Source organism: Panthera uncia, chromosome A2 (assembly GCF_023721935.1).
Source record: "Panthera uncia isolate 11264 chromosome A2, Puncia_PCG_1.0, whole genome shotgun sequence".
In the NCBI taxonomy this organism is placed as follows: Eukaryota; Metazoa; Chordata; class Mammalia; order Carnivora; family Felidae; genus Panthera; species Panthera uncia.
Window position 1 is genome coordinate 5,929,305 of NC_064816.1, and position 18,639 is coordinate 5,947,943.

Below are 18,639 nucleotides of genomic sequence, written 5' to 3' on the forward strand. Positions count from 1 at the left end.
TTCTTTCTTTCTTTCTTTCTTTCTTTCTTTCTTTCTTTCTTTCTTTCCTTATTTTGAGAGAGAGAGAATGCACAAGTGGGAGAGGGGCAGAGAGAAGGAGAGACAGAATCCCAAGCAGGCTCTGCCCTATCAGCCCAGAGCCCGACACAGGGCTCGAACTCACGAACCCTAAGATCATGGCCTGAGCTGAGATCAGGAGGTGGACGCTTAACTGACTGAGCCGCTCAGGCACCCTGAGTGATTTTTTATTTTATAACAAGCAAGCAAGGTGCAGATTTTAAGGAGGCGCTCACCCCCAGGGGCTGACCTTACCCTTCTGTGACTCAGAGCAAGAGTTCTTAAATTTCCGTTTCTTCACCCTGGTTCCCGTGGCCACTGGAATTGGAGTGTGAGCCCGACCGTGGTGTCCAGGAAGCAGAGGTGGGGTTGGCAGGGTGCAGCCTGCCTCTCCGATTATGTCCTGAGACACTGTGAGTCCTGGCCACTTGGTGGCCTCCAGCTCCCCTGTTCCTAAGGAAAAAGGGACAGGAAGGAGGGACATGCAGACATCCACCTGCATGTGACCAGTAGGTGTCCATCTCTCATGGCCCGTTCGGCCACCAGATATTCATGGAGACTTTCTGTGGCCAGGAGCTGTGGGAGGGGGGATGAGGCAGTTCGCTGCCAATTCAGGGAGGGGTACAGGAAGACAGGATGTCTCAGGGCAGCGCTGGCCACCGAAGGCAGCGTGGGGTAGTGGTCAAGAACTCACTCAGATCACCCGGGTTGAAATCCCTGCTCCACCGTGGATCGGCTCTGGGATTTGGGGCAAGACCCGCCTCCAGTCTCTGAGCCTCTTTTCCCAATCTGTTAACTGGCCTCAGTCACGGCACCTCTCACTTTGGCTAATGTGACAATTAAATAAAAACACTGGCGCAAAGCTCTTCAAACAGCGCCTGGTACTTTTAGTAAGTGTTCAGTAAACCGCTGTGGATGTTGAAAGAGCCCAGGGACCGGGTTCCCTCCCTGATTCCTTAGAACCCATTTTCCTCCTCGGCTCGGGAGAGTCTGAATACATGGGCGTGTGTATAATTGCAGACAACTGGGCCTCACGTGCAAATTTAACAGAACGTTTCTTCGGTCGATTTAAAAGGATATTTTGGGGAAGACCCCCTAGCACACACACGGCACTTCCTGGTGAAATTTTCATCTGCCGGAGGTGCTGTTGGGATTCAAATAGGCTATTTAATTTGTGGGGCAAATTAAAATTTCATTTCTGTAAAATGAAAACGCAAGATCGTTTGCTTACAAATTATTAAGACTTTCAAGATGGCGACAGCAGAGTGTTAAGGAGCAGGGCCCCACCCCAGTGGGGACTGGGGTGATGGCCAGGCTTACATGCCTGTGAAGCTGGCCCTGGGCTGGGGGGGAGGGAGAAGGCAGTGGGCAGTGGTCTGGAGGTCAGGGCCTCTGAGCCCACTGCCCAGGCCCATGGAGCCAACTGGTGATTCAAGATGACTGGAAAAGAACGGCCCAGGAGACCAGCAGAGAGGCTCGGGGACAAGAGAGGGGGCAGGTGTGTGTGGCCCGCCATTACAGGCATAGGTGTGATTTGTGATGTGAATACGTTTTGGTGCGAAACATATATTTTCTTACTCTATTTCAGTAGATGTCCCATCGAACATTGCAAAAATTATCATCGGGCCTCTCATCTTTGTCTTTCTCTTCAGTGTTGTGATTGGAAGTATTTATCTATTCCTGAGAAAGAGGTGGGTACAATGGTGTGCTGGTAAATGGTTAAAAACTGGCTCTCCAAAAAAGAAAGTGTGCCTAGATACAGAGAGAGCTATATCTAAGTTTATTATAAGTTTTACTGTCATAGGGATGTGCATAGCATGCAATTTACAGGTAGTGATCATAATACAATATACATTGCTTGTTACCGTAAATTCCCTCTAGCTGGTTGATTCTCACCAAATGTTTTGGTTGACTTTTTCCCCCTGAACCTTTATATCTATAGCCAACCTATGGTTGCAAGTGATGAATGAGTATAGTTCCAACCTGGATGTTCGTTGATATTTTGTTTTCATTAAAGAGTAAGGTAAAAATGAGATAAGGTGTATGGGTTCATCAATGAACAAATGACTTCAGTCAATCAGGTAATAATTCATAAATACAGAGGAACATTTTCTTAAGTTTTTTTTTTTTTCTGTTTGCAATATCATGGCTGTGGAGATGACAGACTTTTTTTTTTTTAATTTTAATTTTTAAATGTTCATTTATTTTTGAGAGAGACAGAGAGAGAGAGTGAGCTGGGGAGGGGCAGAGAGAGAGAGGGAGACACAGAATCCGAAGCAGTCTCCTGGCTCTGAGCTGTCAGCACAGAGCCTGACACGGGGCTTGAACTCACGAACCGAGAGAGGTCACAACCTGAGCTGAAGTCGGATGCTCAACCGACTGAGCCACCCAGGCGCCCCAGCGCTGACAGACTTTGAAGCTTAATCTGCATTGGTAACATTTTTGCCATCACTTTCTTAAGCCTGCACAAACAACAGAACAATAGATCAAGTCTTGGTTTGTATCATTCCTGTTTCTATCATGTAAATATTCCTACCGTGGCCAATTTCAAGCTCCAGATGGTCACGGATGATAGTAAGCTAATGAGGAAATGGTGAGTCTGCTTTTGATACCATTTTATTTCATTGTAAACCTGTGCCCTGTAACTTTAAATGATGGCTGTATTAACAACCTGCTCTCAAATTTCCTGAAAATGTAACACTTGTTTCTCGTGAGCTGGGATGAGAACAGCAACGGGTGAGTGGCTCTTGGGTGTCCCACGGACACCCATGAGTTACAGCTTATGGTTCTATGTTGATGCACTTCAGTAGCCACCTGATGGGCTTCCGTTCATAACCCCAGACTGTATCCAGGATTATTACACGGATGCTGCTGGTAAGGGTTGCGTTTGCCCTGGGGAGCTCGTAGCCCCCTTGCGAGTGACCCAGGGCCTCGTGAGAATACCAAGCTGGAATGTCTTCCTTTTTCCCTTCCAGGCAGCCGGATGGGCCACTGGGGCCGCTGTATGCTTCTTCAAACCCTGAGTACCTCAGTGCCAGTGATGGTGAGTACCATCCCCTGACCTCTGGGTGGCCGGAATCCTGCCTTTCAGTGCCCTTTCCCATTACTGTCCAGTGGAAGTCGGGGGTCGATACCCTGGGAGGCTGAGATGAGCCCTCTCGTTCACTGGAGACCTGTCCCTGGCTGCGGAGACCCCGATGCTGGGAGCAGCCGGACACCTGCTGTCTGGCGCCTGTTGGATGGGCTGATCTAGCGGGGCTGGGAGGCTGAGAATCTGGTGCCCCAGCTGTGGGGTTGTGGCATCTGCGGCCTGTGCCCGAGACCGCGCCGAGGGTCAGAGCCAGAGAGCCATGTACGGACTTGCCGTCCAAACTGGCAGGTGGGAGTCGGAAGCCAAATTGAGACACTGGGGGTCAGGGGGTGGGGAAGTCAAGAATGAAGGATAAAATGGGGTGAACAGGAGGCTGTATGTGTGGCAGGGACACATCCGCCATTGGTGGCACCTGAACACAGATGTGATGCTGATGCTGGTAGTCGCGTAGGACCGACACCTGTGTTTCCCTTGATTGTACCAAAGGGCATCGGGCAGTCCCTAGAGATGAGGCTTGCTTGTTCCATCAGAGGGGAAAGCATCTGCCGCAGGACAAGTTTCCAAAGTGCTTCATGCAGCAAAAAGCAGAAAAAGTGACTTTCAAGGCATGAGCGCTGTCGATGATCCCAAGGATACTACTGCCTTGGGATACAGGGGTGATGCTTTTAAGGATCCCCAGGATTTGTTTTAATCAGGTCTGATAAGACATGCACAGAGGGGGGGGCAGCACCGCACAGGGGAGCCCCGGGGTCGGGCAGGAGGCAGAGGGAGCATGGAAGGAATGCGGACAAGAACCGTTATTGTGGTTTCTTGGGGAGGCGTGGCAAGGCGGGGGAAGACTGAGGATTGGCTAGTTTGAATGATTTCCATGGGTTCTGGGGTGTAGGGCCTGGCCCTGGGTGATCAGGGGAAGGGGATAGAGCCCAGAGGGTGCGGGCCCCACAGAGGGAGGGGTTATGGTTTGGGCTCTGGATTAGTTGTTTTGCATACAGAAGGTATACTCACTGGCAGGTCACTTACTGTCTCTAGGAACTGGCCGCCCTGGGCAGGGGCAGCCCCTTTAGGGCCATCGAGGGCCTAGATGCCAAAGCATCACGACAGAGAAAGTAGTGGTCATTCCAGGTGGAACTGTGTGGGGGGAACGGGAGCGGGAGGGAACGAACGGGGGTGACGGCATTGTTACCGCACACCGGAGGTGGGGCAGCTGAACCTCAGGGCTGCCTCTCCACCCTACCGCCCTGCTTCCCTCCAGGAATGAAGTAATGGGTGTATTCAGCCTGTAACGGGTGCAGGGGACGCAGGAACCATTTCGGCTTTTCTTATGAGGTCTTTGTGCATTCATCTGCAAATCGTTTGCTGTGTAACAAACCACCCCAGCTCTAGTGACTTAAGACGACCTCCCTTTATTAGCACACAGTTTGGTGGGTCCGCCACCTGTGATCTGATCAGCTGGGCAAATCCTTTGATCTCATCCGGGCTCGTTCACATGGCTGCAGCCTGCCTGGGGATCAGCTGGTGCTGGGTGGTCCTGGATGGGTTCATTCACATGCCAGTGGTTGGCAGGCGGAGTTGTCCCCATCCCCTTGGCCCTTTGCAGAGACCACAGCCTCCGACCCAGGAGGCTCTGAGATCAGACAGAAAGGATGTGGAGGCAGGCTCGGTGTGGCACCTACTGGCCAGGACCCTGGGCCGACAGTGGCTCCTTCCCAAGCCTCTGCTGTCCCCCCCTGTGAGGGCAGGGACCCACACCTGTCCTGTTCTCGGCTCTATGCCCGGTGCCTGGCACAGGTTCTGGACCGCAGAAATCACTTAACGAACGTTTGCCAGGGGTGCTCAGGTGGGTGGTTGGCTGGGGGGCCCCCAGGGGTCTGTCAAGGATGCTGTGTAGATAAGTGAGGAGTAGTGTTTCCCTGCTCTGTGTATGTGCCGGACGAGTGGGAGGTGCCTCGGGAGAAGATCACTCTCCTGCGCGAGCTGGGGCAGGGCTCCTTCGGCATGGTGTACGAGGGCAATGCCAGGGACATCGTCAAGGGCGAGGCGGAGACCCGCGTGGCGGTGAAGACGGTCAACGAGTCCGCCAGTCTGCGAGAGAGGATCGAGTTTCTCAACGAGGCCTCAGTCATGAAGGGCTTCACCTGTCATCACGTGGTGAGTCCTGCGTTTGCCCCCAGAGCAGACAGAGGCTTCCTCTGGTGCCAGCTCCCCTGTTCCAGCTCCCCTGTCCCTCGTCCTCCTCCTGCACGGGGTGGGAGGACCCTAGGTGTGGACCCTGCCTGTCCCCCACTCTGCAGTACCCTCAAGGTGTGGGGGAGGGCCCCCCTCCTTGTCCCTCCTCTAATCTCATCCTCTCCCACCTTGCCTGGAGCCAGACTCGTCCCGTTGCTTTCCAGAATGTTGTCTCTTCCCTCTTCCTGGCTCCTTTATAACCCTTAAACACATGAGTGTTCACCCCATCCCTGCCTACCCTTTCCCACTTACCTTCTCCTGGAGCCTAGTGCTAAGGGGATCGGCTGTGTGCTAAGCCTCATTTCTCGTCTCTTTGATGCATCGGATTCCCGCCCTGATGGAGCTTCCTGTACAGCCGCGGAGGCAGACCCTAAAACTGCTAAGTTCCTTAGGGAAGACATTGGGGGCTGATGCTATGGCAGAATGGAACAAGAGAAGCAGAGTCAGGGGACTGGGAATTCAGGAAAAGGTGTATTTGCGCCAAGACTTAAGGATGGAGGGACTGAGCCATGTGGACCTGTTAGGGCACAGAGAGCCAGGCAGAGGGAACAGCAGGTGCAAAGGCTTCGAGATGGGAACGTGCCTTATGTGTTCAGAGACACCAAGGAGATATCCAAGTGTCTGTCTCGGATGTTGCTCTCTGTAGGCATGTCTGTCTGCTCCCCCACCCACCAGACCCTGAGTCCCGAATTCTCCCTCCTTCCTCCGACTCCCCTGTCCCAGCAAGGCATTGACCCTGGCATTTGAGCCAGACAGACCAGGGCTCACCACACAGGGTGCTGTGCGCCACCTTGACAAGTGGACACCTTCCCCCAGACCCTCACCCTACCACGTGCTGCACCTGCTCCACAGGTCCGCCTCCTGGGGGTGGTGTCCAAAGGCCAGCCGACGCTGGTGGTGATGGAGCTGATGGTTCACGGAGACCTGAAGAGCTACCTCCGCTCCCTGCGGCCGGAGGCTGAGGTGAGCTGCCTCTGGGGACCCGGCAGGGCACCCGCTCCCGGCCGCAGGAGCCCACGTTGCTGAACACACGACCCCATGTTTCGATTCTCAGAATAACCCTGGCCGCCCTCCCCCTACTCTGCAAGAGATGATTCAGATGGCGGCGGAGATCGCCGACGGGATGGCGTACCTGAATGCCAAGAAGTTTGTGCACCGGGATCTCGCAGCTCGAAATTGCATGGTGGCCCACGACTTCACCGTCAAAATTGGAGGTGCGTCCGGCTTTCTGCTTTGAGACACGGGGCCCAGGCCCAGTTTGATTTTTGGAAGGAGTTGTCTAGACTGAACAGTCTTTTCCAATAGCGCAAAGAGGGCGGGCTTGAACCTCAAACTGTAATGGAACCGCATTTGCTCGTGAACTTGCTCATTTACGGCTCTGGATAATATTCGCGTTCCCTGTTGGTGGAAGCCACTGCACTAGGAGCCGAGAGGTGTGATGGTGGATAAGTCACCACGAGTTTTCTGCCCTCGGCATGCAGTCTTTACCCGCGCCAGTAGGAACCGTAAGAGAATGCTTTTATAAACAAGATAATGAAGCCTAAAGAAATAAAGAGCTCCATGATAGCGAGGAGAGGCCTCTCTCTGTAGGGAGGCAGCGTTTCAGCCAAAACTTGCAGGATGAATTGACCTGAGTGACAGCACGCCAGGGGGAGTTATGGCAAATGTGAGGCCAGGAGGCCGGAAGGATGGCTGACGTGATAGGAATAAAAGGAATGTAGAGGGGTGTAGAGCAGCGTGAGACGTGAGGTGAGGGAGAGGGGCAGGAGCCAGACCCGGGGAGGGAGGCTAGAAGGCAAGAAGTAACACGAGTCTACTTACGATCCCCAAAGACGTTATCTTATATCAGCAAGGGAAGCCGGAAGTGATGTCATTCTGCTTATAGTCCCGAAAGACCTCGTCCCCCATTAGCCACGGAAAGCAAGGAACAGCATGATCCTCCTTATGTAGCTTTTCTTGGGCAGTGAGCTGCCAGGGTCCAGCTGGAGGGAAGGTCCTGCAGGGGAGAGGTGGCCGTGGGCCTGGGTGGGGCCGGAGTGATGGAGAAGAATAGCTTGACTAGAGGGGAATGTGGGAGGAGAGTGGGCAGGACTTAGATGTGTCTTAGATGTGGGCGTAAGGAAAGGGGTGGGTCAAAAGAGGACCCGACCCTGGGTTTCGAGCTGGGCACTGGGTAGCGGTGGAGCCACATCTAGTGGAGAATAGAAGGTTGGCTGCAGAGACTCAAAGCTTCAGTTTGGGAAGCCTGCAAGGTCGTGGGTGGGAAGGAAGTGCTGCTAGAAACAGGATTCCCAGGCTGCGGGCCGGAACATTGCTTCCTTACCACTTGGTGCTTCCGTTTCCTTCCCTTTACGTGGCGGCCCATCCTTTCCCTCCACATCCCCATAAGTACCCTCAGAATCCATTCTCGGTGGATTTGGCCGCCACGCAGGTGAGCCCACACCTGGGACAGGTGAGCCCATCTGCGGGCTCTTCGAGGCGTGGGGCCCTGAGGGTGGAGACGCCTGGGCTGCAGGCTGAAAGTTAAGACGATGTTGAACCATTTGTTGTCAGACTTCGGAATGACCAGAGACATCTATGAAACGGATTACTACCGGAAAGGAGGCAAGGGTCTGCTCCCCGTGCGGTGGATGGCACCGGAATCCCTGAAGGACGGGGTCTTCACCACTTCTTCTGACATGTGGTGAGTCGTGCACGCACAGATCGGCAGACAGAACGCTGGGCCCGAATCCCGGGTCGTTCCCTGTGTGTGACCAGCAAGCGGGGGGCCCGTTAAAGCCTGCCTTCCTCGTAGCCTCGTAATCAAGAAAACGACGGGGATGTCATGTCTGAGGACGCTTGCACAGCTACCTGTGTTCCGACTGAGACTAATGTAGACGTTTCTGGATGCAGCATGAATTGTTGAATGAACTGGCCAACCACATTCTAGTAGACTAAGAAGGGGTGTGTGTGTGTGTGTGTGTTTTAATGGCTTCTTTGTTACGTTCAACTGTCATTGGCAGGTCCTTTGGTGTGGTCCTTTGGGAAATCACCAGCTTGGCGGAACAACCTTACCAAGGCCTGTCTAATGAACAGGTGTTGAAATTTGTCATGGACGGAGGATATTTGGACCAACCTGACAACTGTCCGGAGAGAGTGTAAGTGTGCAGCGTCCGGGCTCTTCCTTAAAAAGGCATTAGTGCCCTTTGGTTCGCTGTCATATGTCTACACAGGTGGTTGTGTTTGCACACTGTGTCTGGGCACGGGCACTTTTTTGCACGTTGTATCTACATATGTGCTCGTGTTTGCATGTCACACCTTCACAGGTATGCTTTCTTGCCTATCATGTGTGTGGAAGGTTCTACAAGAAACCCCACCTCAGTGGTTACCACGGGAGAAGGAAACTGGGTGGCTGGGGTGGCGTATTTATGTTTAACTGTCTATTTATATACTTACCGGGTTGTCAGGAGATGAATACAGTATTGCATGTCAATTACACCTCTATAGAATGGGGAAAAAAACAAATCCTAAGCATAAACATTAAAATTATTTTGGGTTCCAGGGATATGTGTTATGTATCTCCCCAGTACTCCCCAGTTTTTGTTTTACATTTTTTTGCTGAAAAGAAATAGTAAATGTTTGTTAGGGGACCAAATGGACAACACACATGCACAAGCCATTTAAACACTTGCAAACTTGTCCTTCCTCACTTAGAGTCCAAGAAACATAAAGTAAAATGAAATACCGTCTTCCTAAGTTAGCAAAAAAAGGAAGAAAGGAGGAAAGAAAGAGGTTTTGTTTTTTTTAAGTTAATTTATTTATTTTGAGAGAGAGAACCAGTGGGGGGAGGGCAGAGAGAGAATGGGACAGAGGATCCGAAGCAGGCTCTATGCTGACAGCAGAGAGCCCAGGGTGGGGCTCAAACTCACAGACTGCAAGATCATGACCCAAGCCTAAGTCGGATGCTTAACCAACTGAGGCACCCGGGTGCCCCTAAGAAAAGAGAGTTTTAATACTCAGGGCTGACAACAGTTTGGTGATAATCATTCTTACCCCCCTGTTGTTAACAGCTACTCAAAGCAATGTTTTTTTAAAGTCTCAAAAAAAAAATTGACATGATCTAAATACCCAACAATATGAGAATTGCCAAGTAAATTTATAAATTGAGACGATGTAGCCATTGAAATCTCAAACGAAATTTGCAAAATATTATTTTTTCCAAAATAAAATACGTTGAAAATATTTCAACGTATTTTATGAAAATATTTTATAACTTGGTGAATAAGCCTACGTTAAATATCAAGGGTAAAAAGTATATATTATGCTTCCAAATGTCTTCAGATAGAAAAATGAGGTTAGATCTGAAGGGAAGTTGTATGCAAGCTGTATTTTCTCTATGTTTTGGTGTTTTATTTCGACAATGAACATTTATTAAATATAAAGTCCTTTATTAGTGTTTCTTTGGAAAAAGTTTTCCCTCCTGAAGGGGGAAAGGCTATTTTGACACTTCATCCCCCGAAGAAAATGACGTTAATTTAGAAAACCCAGTTGCAAGGGACCTCATAGGAAAAAGAGTACGAAGCAGAGTTGTTCAGAAACTCTGAGCAAAGTATTTCTAGACGTTGCTTCGTGAAAGTCCTTCACTAAGTCATGCCAGTAAGCAGCTGGCTGTAGTTCCAGGACCAGGGAAATCGAGTAGGCCCTAGGGTAGAGGTCCACAGACTCTCTACAAAGGGCCATATTGTAAATATTTTCAGCTTTGTGGGCTGTGTGGCCCTCTGTTGCAGCTACTCAGCTCTGCGTATAGACTGAAGGCAGCCATCAACAGTACGTAAATGAACAGGTGTGGCTGTGTGCCAATAAAACTTTATTTACAAAAACACTTCAGGGGGCCACATTTAGTCCGCGGGTGGAAATTTGCCAACCCCTGCCTTAGAAATTACAGCGGGGCGAGGAAGAGGTAAAATGGAAATCCCAGGCCCTCGGCACCTGCCCTTGGCTGAGTCAGGTTGTAACCCCCCCTGCTACCGCCCTGGAGCGCGTGAGTGCTGGGCCTGCAGGATGGCTGCTTACGGCTGGTCCTCCTGATGCCCCATCAGTCCTCAAGCATCTAGATCCTGAGGGATCTCTGGCCCTAGAAAGATTGCCTACTGGCACAGGGAAGCCTTTCAAGCAGCCCCAGTAGAAATTAAAGTTTACAAAAACCAGGAACGTATAAAATTTATAAACCTTGTTCAACGTGTGGCTGTGTCAGAAGGGGCCCTTCTTGATCTGCCCTGGGAATGAGGCAGCCCCTTTGGCTGTCTTTCCAAAACCATTTTTTTTAGCATCGGTAGAAATGCTGTTTCTGTCTTGACTGTTGCCTGCGCTGGTGGCCACCGTCTGGTGCTGGTACTTGTCATCTGTGGGGGCGGCCCGCCAGGACAAGGGTGGGAGTGGGGATTGCATGGCTGGATCCCCCGGACTCCTTCCTGACGCGTCCCTCTGTCCTGCAGCACCGACCTGATGCACATGTGCTGGCAGTTCAATCCCAAGATGCGGCCCACCTTCCTGGAGATCGTTGACCTGCTCAAGGACGACCTGCACCCCAGCTTTCCGGAAGTCTCCTTCTTCCACAGCGAGGAGAACAAGGCACCTGAGAGTGAGGAGTTGGAAATGGAGTTTGAGGACATGGAGAGTGTCCCCCTGGATCGGGCCTCACACTCACAGAGGGAAGAGGCCGGGGGCCGGGATGGAGTGTCCTCGCTGGGCCTCAAGCGGAACTACGAGGACCACATCCCCTACACCCACATGAACGGGGGCAAGAAAAATGGACGGATTCTGACCCTGCCGAGGTCGAATCCTTCCTAACGGCGCCTGTTTTGGGGGAGGGGTTCTCCAAACCCCTCTGGTTCACTTTCCTCTGGTTTGAAGGCCTCCAGAAAACTCAGGATTCTCCTATGAATCTGCCACAGCATCACACGGAGCTCAGAGATCATTGCTATCCATTGCTGTTCATTGATGACTTAAAACACATTTGTTTGATTGCCAAGTTGACTAGCTGTCAGAGAATTTAACTGTGACCCTAGAGGAGAAGGGGTTTCCTCGGCTGCTGTCCCTACAGGCAACTGCGGTTTTAAGCCAGAATGTTACTATTTTTTCAAGTAGATTGAAAGCAAGGACTTGTTTTTAAAAATCTTCTTCTTCTTCTTTTTTTTTTTTTCTGGTGTCTGAGCTACAGTATAAAGCATAAAACTTGTTTGTGGAACAAAAGTTTGAAAGAAAGAAAGAAAAAAAAAACCCACCCTGTTCCAGTAGAATCTCAGACTTTACGGAGTGGGCTTCGAGAAGAGTCTTCTCATCCAGGCTGAAGGATTTTTTTTTTTTTTTCTTCTTCTTCTTCTTCTTCACAAAATCAGTTCCTCAAATTGACCAATAGCTACTGCTTTTATACTTTTGATAAGAATCTGCAGTCCCGGTGTGTGGTTCACGTGTGTCCACGTGCGTGCGTGTGTGTGTGTGTGTCCAGGCTAGATATGGCTGGTGTGCGTATGTGTGTGTGTGTGCGCACGCACACAGAGTATTCATGCCGCGTTGACGCTTTGGGGGGTCTGCTCTTCTCGAACTCCTGATCCCTCCCATCTCCTTCCTTCTTATTTACTGGGAGACTGTGCCCTCCACAGATTTTTCTGCCCCAAGCCTAGTCTCAGGAGTCTTTTCTCCCTTAACTTTGGTGAAAAATGTTTTCCGGGAGCCAAGGGAGTAGTTTGGAGTGATAGTGGATCTTTTCAAGACCAAACAAAGCTAGGACATAAAAAAAGAAAAAGAAAAAAAAAAAAAAAAGAACTAAGGTGATTAAGAGTTTTGAGAATATATTTGTAACATATTTAATTTTTAAAAAAATCTCCAGCATCAGCCTCATAAGTTATTAACTGTTTCCCGGGGGGGGGGGGGGGGGGGGAGGGGAAGGCTTGTGGGTTGCTTGGTTGATCTGCCTGTGTGCAGAGGGGGAGCGAGGCACCAGTGGCTGATTTGTTTGGTCTTAAAGGCATCCATTTTTCTGGGAATAAAGCCACATTAGCTGCTAACCCTTTTGGACATCATGAGGCCATGGGTGTGGGTGATTGGGTTTGGTGGATGGCTCGTTTTCTGCTTGGGTAAGCTGGTAGGCGCCTGGAGCTGAGTCCTGCCTTCAGACACACTTGTGGCTCTTGGATCTTTTGGTTCCTTGTGTGTACCTCGCACGCTTCCTCAACTGGGTGTGCACATCCTATGATTACTGTGCAAACAACAAAATCAAATCCCAAAGTGCGACAGCCCAGATGGACTTTGAGAACACTAAGCAATATGAAGCGAGATGCACCTGTCGGTCGCCTCCACCCTCAGGGCATCCAGCTGTCCTCAGAGTTGACCTCCCAGAAGCTGCTCTGCACCCAGTGACCTCAGCTGGGCCAGGTGTGGGGCCTGAGCAGAACTCTCAGGTGCTTATGATGTCGCAGTCCCCAAGAGAGTAGAGTCTGGAGGAGAAACCGCTAAGGATCGTCGCGCCACCAAGAACTTCCGAGTGGGCGTGAATTCAGTTTCTTCCCTTTGGGGAAAGAATCACAGCTGCTCAAATAAAGAACATGGTGAACTCATTACTTTGGTTCATCAAAATCGTCACCCACGGGTTATCCCTGAGAGCATTTGCTCATGAGTTTTCGATTGCTTCCTTCTCCCCTTCTCTTAAAAGTTGTGGGCTTAAGAACAGGATAGAGACAATGGCGACCTCTGAACCTTCTCAATTCTTGGTTAAGAACACAGGTAGACACAAATCCCAATTGCCTATTACTATCTTATTTATATGATTTGAGAAATCACAGCACATGAAATATTTCTGGGGAGCCTCAATGATTGGTTGGGTATAAGGAACAAGAGAACAGAAATTATTTTCGCCAAATTTATTTTGTACATATAAGAGGGTCTGTACGTAAATTAAAAATACATAGATCTAGGTATTTTGTTCTTTTCATAGTAAATTTGTAGTGGCCGTATATGACACTAGCAACAATTTTCACATTTTTCTAATTCAGAAAGGTTTTCTTATATTAGGGGGAAATTATTTATTTTAATATATAAAAATCACTGTAAAAATCACTTTCGTAAAAAATGGAGTGCATGTAAATTTTTATCAACGAGAAATAAACAGGTGAATGTGGGGTAATGATTTTTTTTTTTTTCCAGCACAGTCTACCTCAGTGTATCATTAAGATGCGGTTCAATAACGGACATCTTTGAGACTTCAGAATTCTGCCTGGATCCAATCTGAATCAGGGAAAATCTGTATCAGCTGATTCCAAATGCCAGGGACCAGTAAGAATTTTGAGGGAGGGAGTTGGGATAAAGTGTGGCTTTCGTGTGAGCATAGATCCTTTTTCTGGCTGATAATAGTCTTCTCTGAGTTCAATCTTCCCCACCCCCACTTTTTTTGATCCTGCATCCATTGGCACCATGCTTCCAAACATGAACTGAAATTTCAGGTCATCATGACGTATCTGATGTGTGGGGTGCCCAGGCCTGAGCTAGCTTCCTTTGGTGAGGAGAGAATACTCCATCTCCTGCTGGGGCGAAGATAGGTTTTGGTGCAAAGCTAGCATCCCCGCTGCCCTACTGCATCCCCCTGCAGTGAGCACCGAGGTGCCCTGGACTCTCCATGGCTTCTTCCTACTCCTTTTAAGCTCAGATGCTTTGGGGAAGTGGAACAAATTGCACTGTGGGCACCTCACACACAAATACCCAATGCAGCGTCTCTATCCTCCGAGTGGAAAAGGGGACTGTAGAGAAATTCCAATCCCAAATCTACCAGCATGCTGAGTATATTTTTTAGCCACAGAACCTTGGACCCCTGTGTGAGAATGCTGGGCTCACCTGCACAAATGGGATATCACCTATTTCTTTTAGTTTGTCTCTGCCACTGCAGTGAGAAGAGAAAGCAGCCATTGGGTCATAAACCTTTTTCATCACACAATGTTGTGTCTAACAACAACTTTGGTCCTAGAAAGTCATGATTGGCCTGGCAGTGTTGTAGTGACGGGCTCTAAAAAGAGCAACAAAGCCAGCTTAGATGGGTACTTTCTGTTGTTTGTTTTTAAAGATGTCTCATTATTATTAAAATCCTTTTCATTAATGTGGCATAATCGACAGAGTAGTTTCTTCTTCCGGGAGGAGAATAGCAAGCACATTACTTTCTCCCGGGACCAGTGATGTCAAGCACACGTCTGGAAACGTTTGTATTCTGGGAGCTGTCCTTGGTGCTTTCCTGTAATGTCAAGCTTGTAGGGAGGAATGCTGCTGGTTCTCGTGGAGAGATATTGAGCACAACAGAGAAAATGTGGGAATTGATGCAAGGGTCTGCACATACAATCCTGTGATCATTGGAGACTGCTGCCAATTGATGGACAAATCTTCCACTATCTCCCACCAGAGCAGACAATCTGCCATAAAATGTGCTGGTTGAGTTGGGAGGTGTTAATTCGTAGCTGTCGTAACAGTGGGCAGTGGGCAGGAATGCTATCAGAGCATGGCCCATGCCAGCCATCTGAGTAGTTCGTGGATGTGCTGTAGTTCCAGTGACAATCATTTTTCTACTTCATGGTGGGTGGAAATTTGGGGTTAAATGTCTTCTGGATGCCACTTGGTGAGCCCTTGACACCTCGGGCTCTTCAGAAATTACGGTTTTGTTCGATGGGGGGAACAGGGAAACGCTGATTGTGTATAAATGGTGCACATAGAATGGTGTCCCTTCAGAAGACCTTCCAGAAGGTTGTTTAGACTATTGATTTACACCAGAGGTGAGGTTGAAATGGAAAGAACAAATGCTGATTTGTTCTTTCAAACACATGAAAGAATGTCATGGACTTTCAGGGGCTACAGCTGAAGGTGAATGTTTCCTGAGGGGTCCCCCAGAAGCAGAGGGAAACATTGACTTTGTGAGCTCACTGTCACCTCATACCAGTCAGGGTCCAGAACCAACCTCCAGCCAAATTCTTATTCGGGTGTGGACCCTAAAAGTCCTTGTTAAAAACCAGATCACGAATCTGAGGCTCTTTGTCCCCTTTGAGAAGGAAGGAACAACGTCCAAGACAAGTGTGTGTCTATGCACACATTCAGGAATGGCTTGTTTAGTCTCTCTACTTTTTGTGCCTCGGGGGGTCCTGGCCCTGCGTGTCAGCCGCAGACACTTTCCATCCGCTGTCAGCTGCACAGGATCAAATGTGCCTCAGCTTATGGGGAAAACAACTCAGAAACACAAAACCCACCAAAAGCTCAATTATTATTTTTTCAATGTTTTCCTACAAGAGCCAAGTAGCGCCATGTACAGAATATGCCTTTTTCTTTGAATATTGAAATTGCTCTGCATGTAAAATATGGGATAATTACCTGTTTATATGAAAATTCTGAATAAATTATCGGAGAATATTCTTGTTTTTGTGTGGTGTTCGAGCAAGGACCTGTGAACTGTGTGGGGTGGGCTGTGTTAAGGGAAATCTGGAAATCACGGGTATCTGTTTTCAGAGGGAACAAACCTTCATTGTTTCTTCAGAACAATGAAGCGGGAGGTTAAATATTGTTACAATCAGGGCTGATCTGCTGGTACATACCTGTATGCTTGAACTGGTGGTTTAAATATTGAACTATTTCCATAACGGTTGGTAACTGCTATCCTAAAGATCCTCAGACTTTCCCATAATGCAAGCACTAAGGGGTTCACTCCAGGGGACCTCCGGGGTCTTGCTCTATTTCACCATGTATATACTGAATACTTTTAATGTCATCCTGACAGGATGGAAGTGCCCCCAGGATGGGTGGTCAGTGGGGGACCACAGATTGAAAGAGGATTTTGAACAGCCTTGCATGAGCTATACACGGAGCGTAGTGGGCAAGGAGACAGACTCCCTGCCTTCAGCTCCGTATGTGACTTTGAGTGAGTCACATGACTTCACGTTAGTTGTTACTTGTAACAAATATCCTAAAAACTTTGTAGCTTGAAACAGCAAACACTTATTTCTCACAGTTCTGTGTGTTGGCCGGGTGGGTCCTCTGGTCCCAGTCTGACTCCATCCATCCATCCATCCATCCGTCCATGAAGTCATCTTTCTGCCTTTCCTTCCTTCCTTCTATCCATTCAACCACCCGTTTGTACACCCATCTGTTTATCCATCCACCTGTTTGTCCATTCAGCCATCTATCTATCCATCTGTCCATCCGTCTGTCCATCCATGCAAGACTTCCGGCCTTCGGTGAGAACCTAGCAAAGCTGAGGAAAAGCACATCTTTGGGTAGGCTTTCTAGGCCACAATCTTGCAACCAGAGAAGGAGCTCCAGCTGGGCTCTGGGTTGGACTGGGGATGTGAGTGGTTGAAATGCTCAGGGTTCGGGGCCAGGAAACCCTGATCCCTGCCCCAAGTGTGTGCCATATGGCCAAAGATTGAGCCAGTGGCCACCAGCATGGTGAGAGGAAGGAAGCACATGAAAGCTTTGGTATCTCCAAAGTACTCCACAGAAAAGGGAAGTGATAGCAGGTGGTCTAGACGATGTGTGATGAGGTCCACGTTTTCTAGCTGTTGGTCTCTAACCTCCTTAGGTGCTCCTGACCCATCTCCTGGGGCACGGTTTCAACCCCGAAGCTGACCGTGCAGCTTGAGATTGTGCCCTCAAGGTGACTCACCCAGAGTCTTACACCCCAATCGCCTCTAGAAGCCCTTGTTGTGACCAGAACTACATTAGATCCACGGGGGTAGACGTAGTGCATGCCGTGATGAACACACTGCTGTGGTCGCTGTAGTGGGTCCATTGTCGTTGACGGGGGCATTGTCTTCTGGGGGCTCACAACTGAGCCCCTCTGCCAGCACTTGCCTAGGCTTTGGGGACCTGCTTTGCCCACAGTTAGACTCCCTCGCTCAGGGTAGCCACATCTAACGACTGTTTTATGTGGGGACACCAAGGCCTGGCCCCTGTGCCTAGATTTATGTTTTAGGTTTGATCGTGTCCCCCACGCCCCATCCAAAAAAGAGATGTTCAAATCCTAACTGCCAGTACCTCAGAATGTGACTTTAATTTGGACATAGGGTCACTGTAGATATAACTAGTTAAGGTGGAGTCATGCCGGAGTAGGGCGGGGCCCCAATCCGATATGAGTGGTGTCCTTATGAAAGGTCTCCCTGGACACAGATGCACAGGGAGAACGCCACGTGACGATAAAGGCAGAAACTGGGATGACACATCTACAAGCCAGGGAATGCCAGAGATTGCCAGTGAACCATCAGAACCTAGGAGACAAGCAAGGGACAGATTCTCCCTCACAACCTCAGGAGGAACCAGCCTGGCTGACATCTTGATCTTGTACTTCCAGCCCCCAGAACTGTGGGAGGATGCATTTCTGTGCAGCCCCCTGGTCTGTGGTACTTTGGTACAGCAGCCCTAGCGAAGTGGTACAATGTGGGACAGCTCCGAGACGCCACCACGGTTAGAGTGCTCCCCGTAGGATGGGGTAAGGTGTCAGTGGCAGTTGCATTGCAGTATAATTTTTCCCTTTGCTCAGACCTACTCCCCTCCCTTACAGATACTGATCCCAAGTTATCCCGGATAAAACTCCCCCATGTGAACCTTTATCTCTATTTGTTGCTGTGTGACAAGCTCTCCCACACAAAGCAGCTTAAAACAACAAACCGCTATTCTTTCTCACCATTCCAGGAGCCAGGCCAGCGCGTGTTGAAATCCACACCGTGGGTCAGCCGATGGCTTGCCTGGGCTGAACGATTCGACATGGTTTCACTCATCTGTGTGATGGTGGCAGGCTAAAAGATTTCAGAGTCTTTTTCTCCAGGAACCCCCATCCGCCACAACCAGAGATGTTAGGACCTCAGGGAGACTCATTGGCAGCTTTAGAAAATGAATCAGAGAGGGACAGTGAAGTCCCAAAGCTCACACAGCAATGGTTCTTTGTTCCCCTGTGCTCTGGTTGGTGGACCTACAGGTTCATCTGGCTTTCCAGCATTAAGGAGGAATAAAAGAGGAATAAAAGAGGAATAAAACCTTGTGAGGTTTCTGAGCACAGTCCCTCCATGGCTGCCCTGAAAAATACGGAACAGCAACCCACAGAGGAAGAATGCAAAGCTCGCAGGGTTAAGGGTAGTGCGGAGATGCTAACTGGTTCACAACAAGGCTTCAAAGTTAGGGATTTGTGAATTTTCCAGTTGTTAGCCAGGCCATCTGAGACAACACATCAGGCCTCCCTAAGCCTCAGTTTCCTCATTTTTAGAAAAAGA

The 18,639-nt window shown here is 49.5% G+C and overlaps 1 protein-coding gene across 1 annotated transcript in view; it reads left to right on the top strand.

The window, feature by feature from the left end:
* Positions 1-15,790, top strand: part of INSR (insulin receptor) — a gene marked incomplete at its 5' end in the record, with an annotated part of 54,339 nt that extends 38,549 nt beyond the window's left edge. The window contains 8 exons of the mRNA XM_049639399.1: positions 1,646-1,748; positions 3,033-3,100; positions 5,052-5,296; positions 6,227-6,337; positions 6,429-6,588; positions 7,928-8,057; positions 8,377-8,511; positions 10,849-15,790. Of these exons, the coding sequence (XP_049495356.1) occupies positions 1,646-1,748; positions 3,033-3,100; positions 5,052-5,296; positions 6,227-6,337; positions 6,429-6,588; positions 7,928-8,057; positions 8,377-8,511; positions 10,849-11,203 (1,307 nt within the window). The remainder of the gene's footprint in view (positions 1-1,645; positions 1,749-3,032; positions 3,101-5,051; positions 5,297-6,226; positions 6,338-6,428; positions 6,589-7,927; positions 8,058-8,376; positions 8,512-10,848) is intronic.
* Between the last annotated feature and the right edge of the window lie 2,849 nt (positions 15,791-18,639).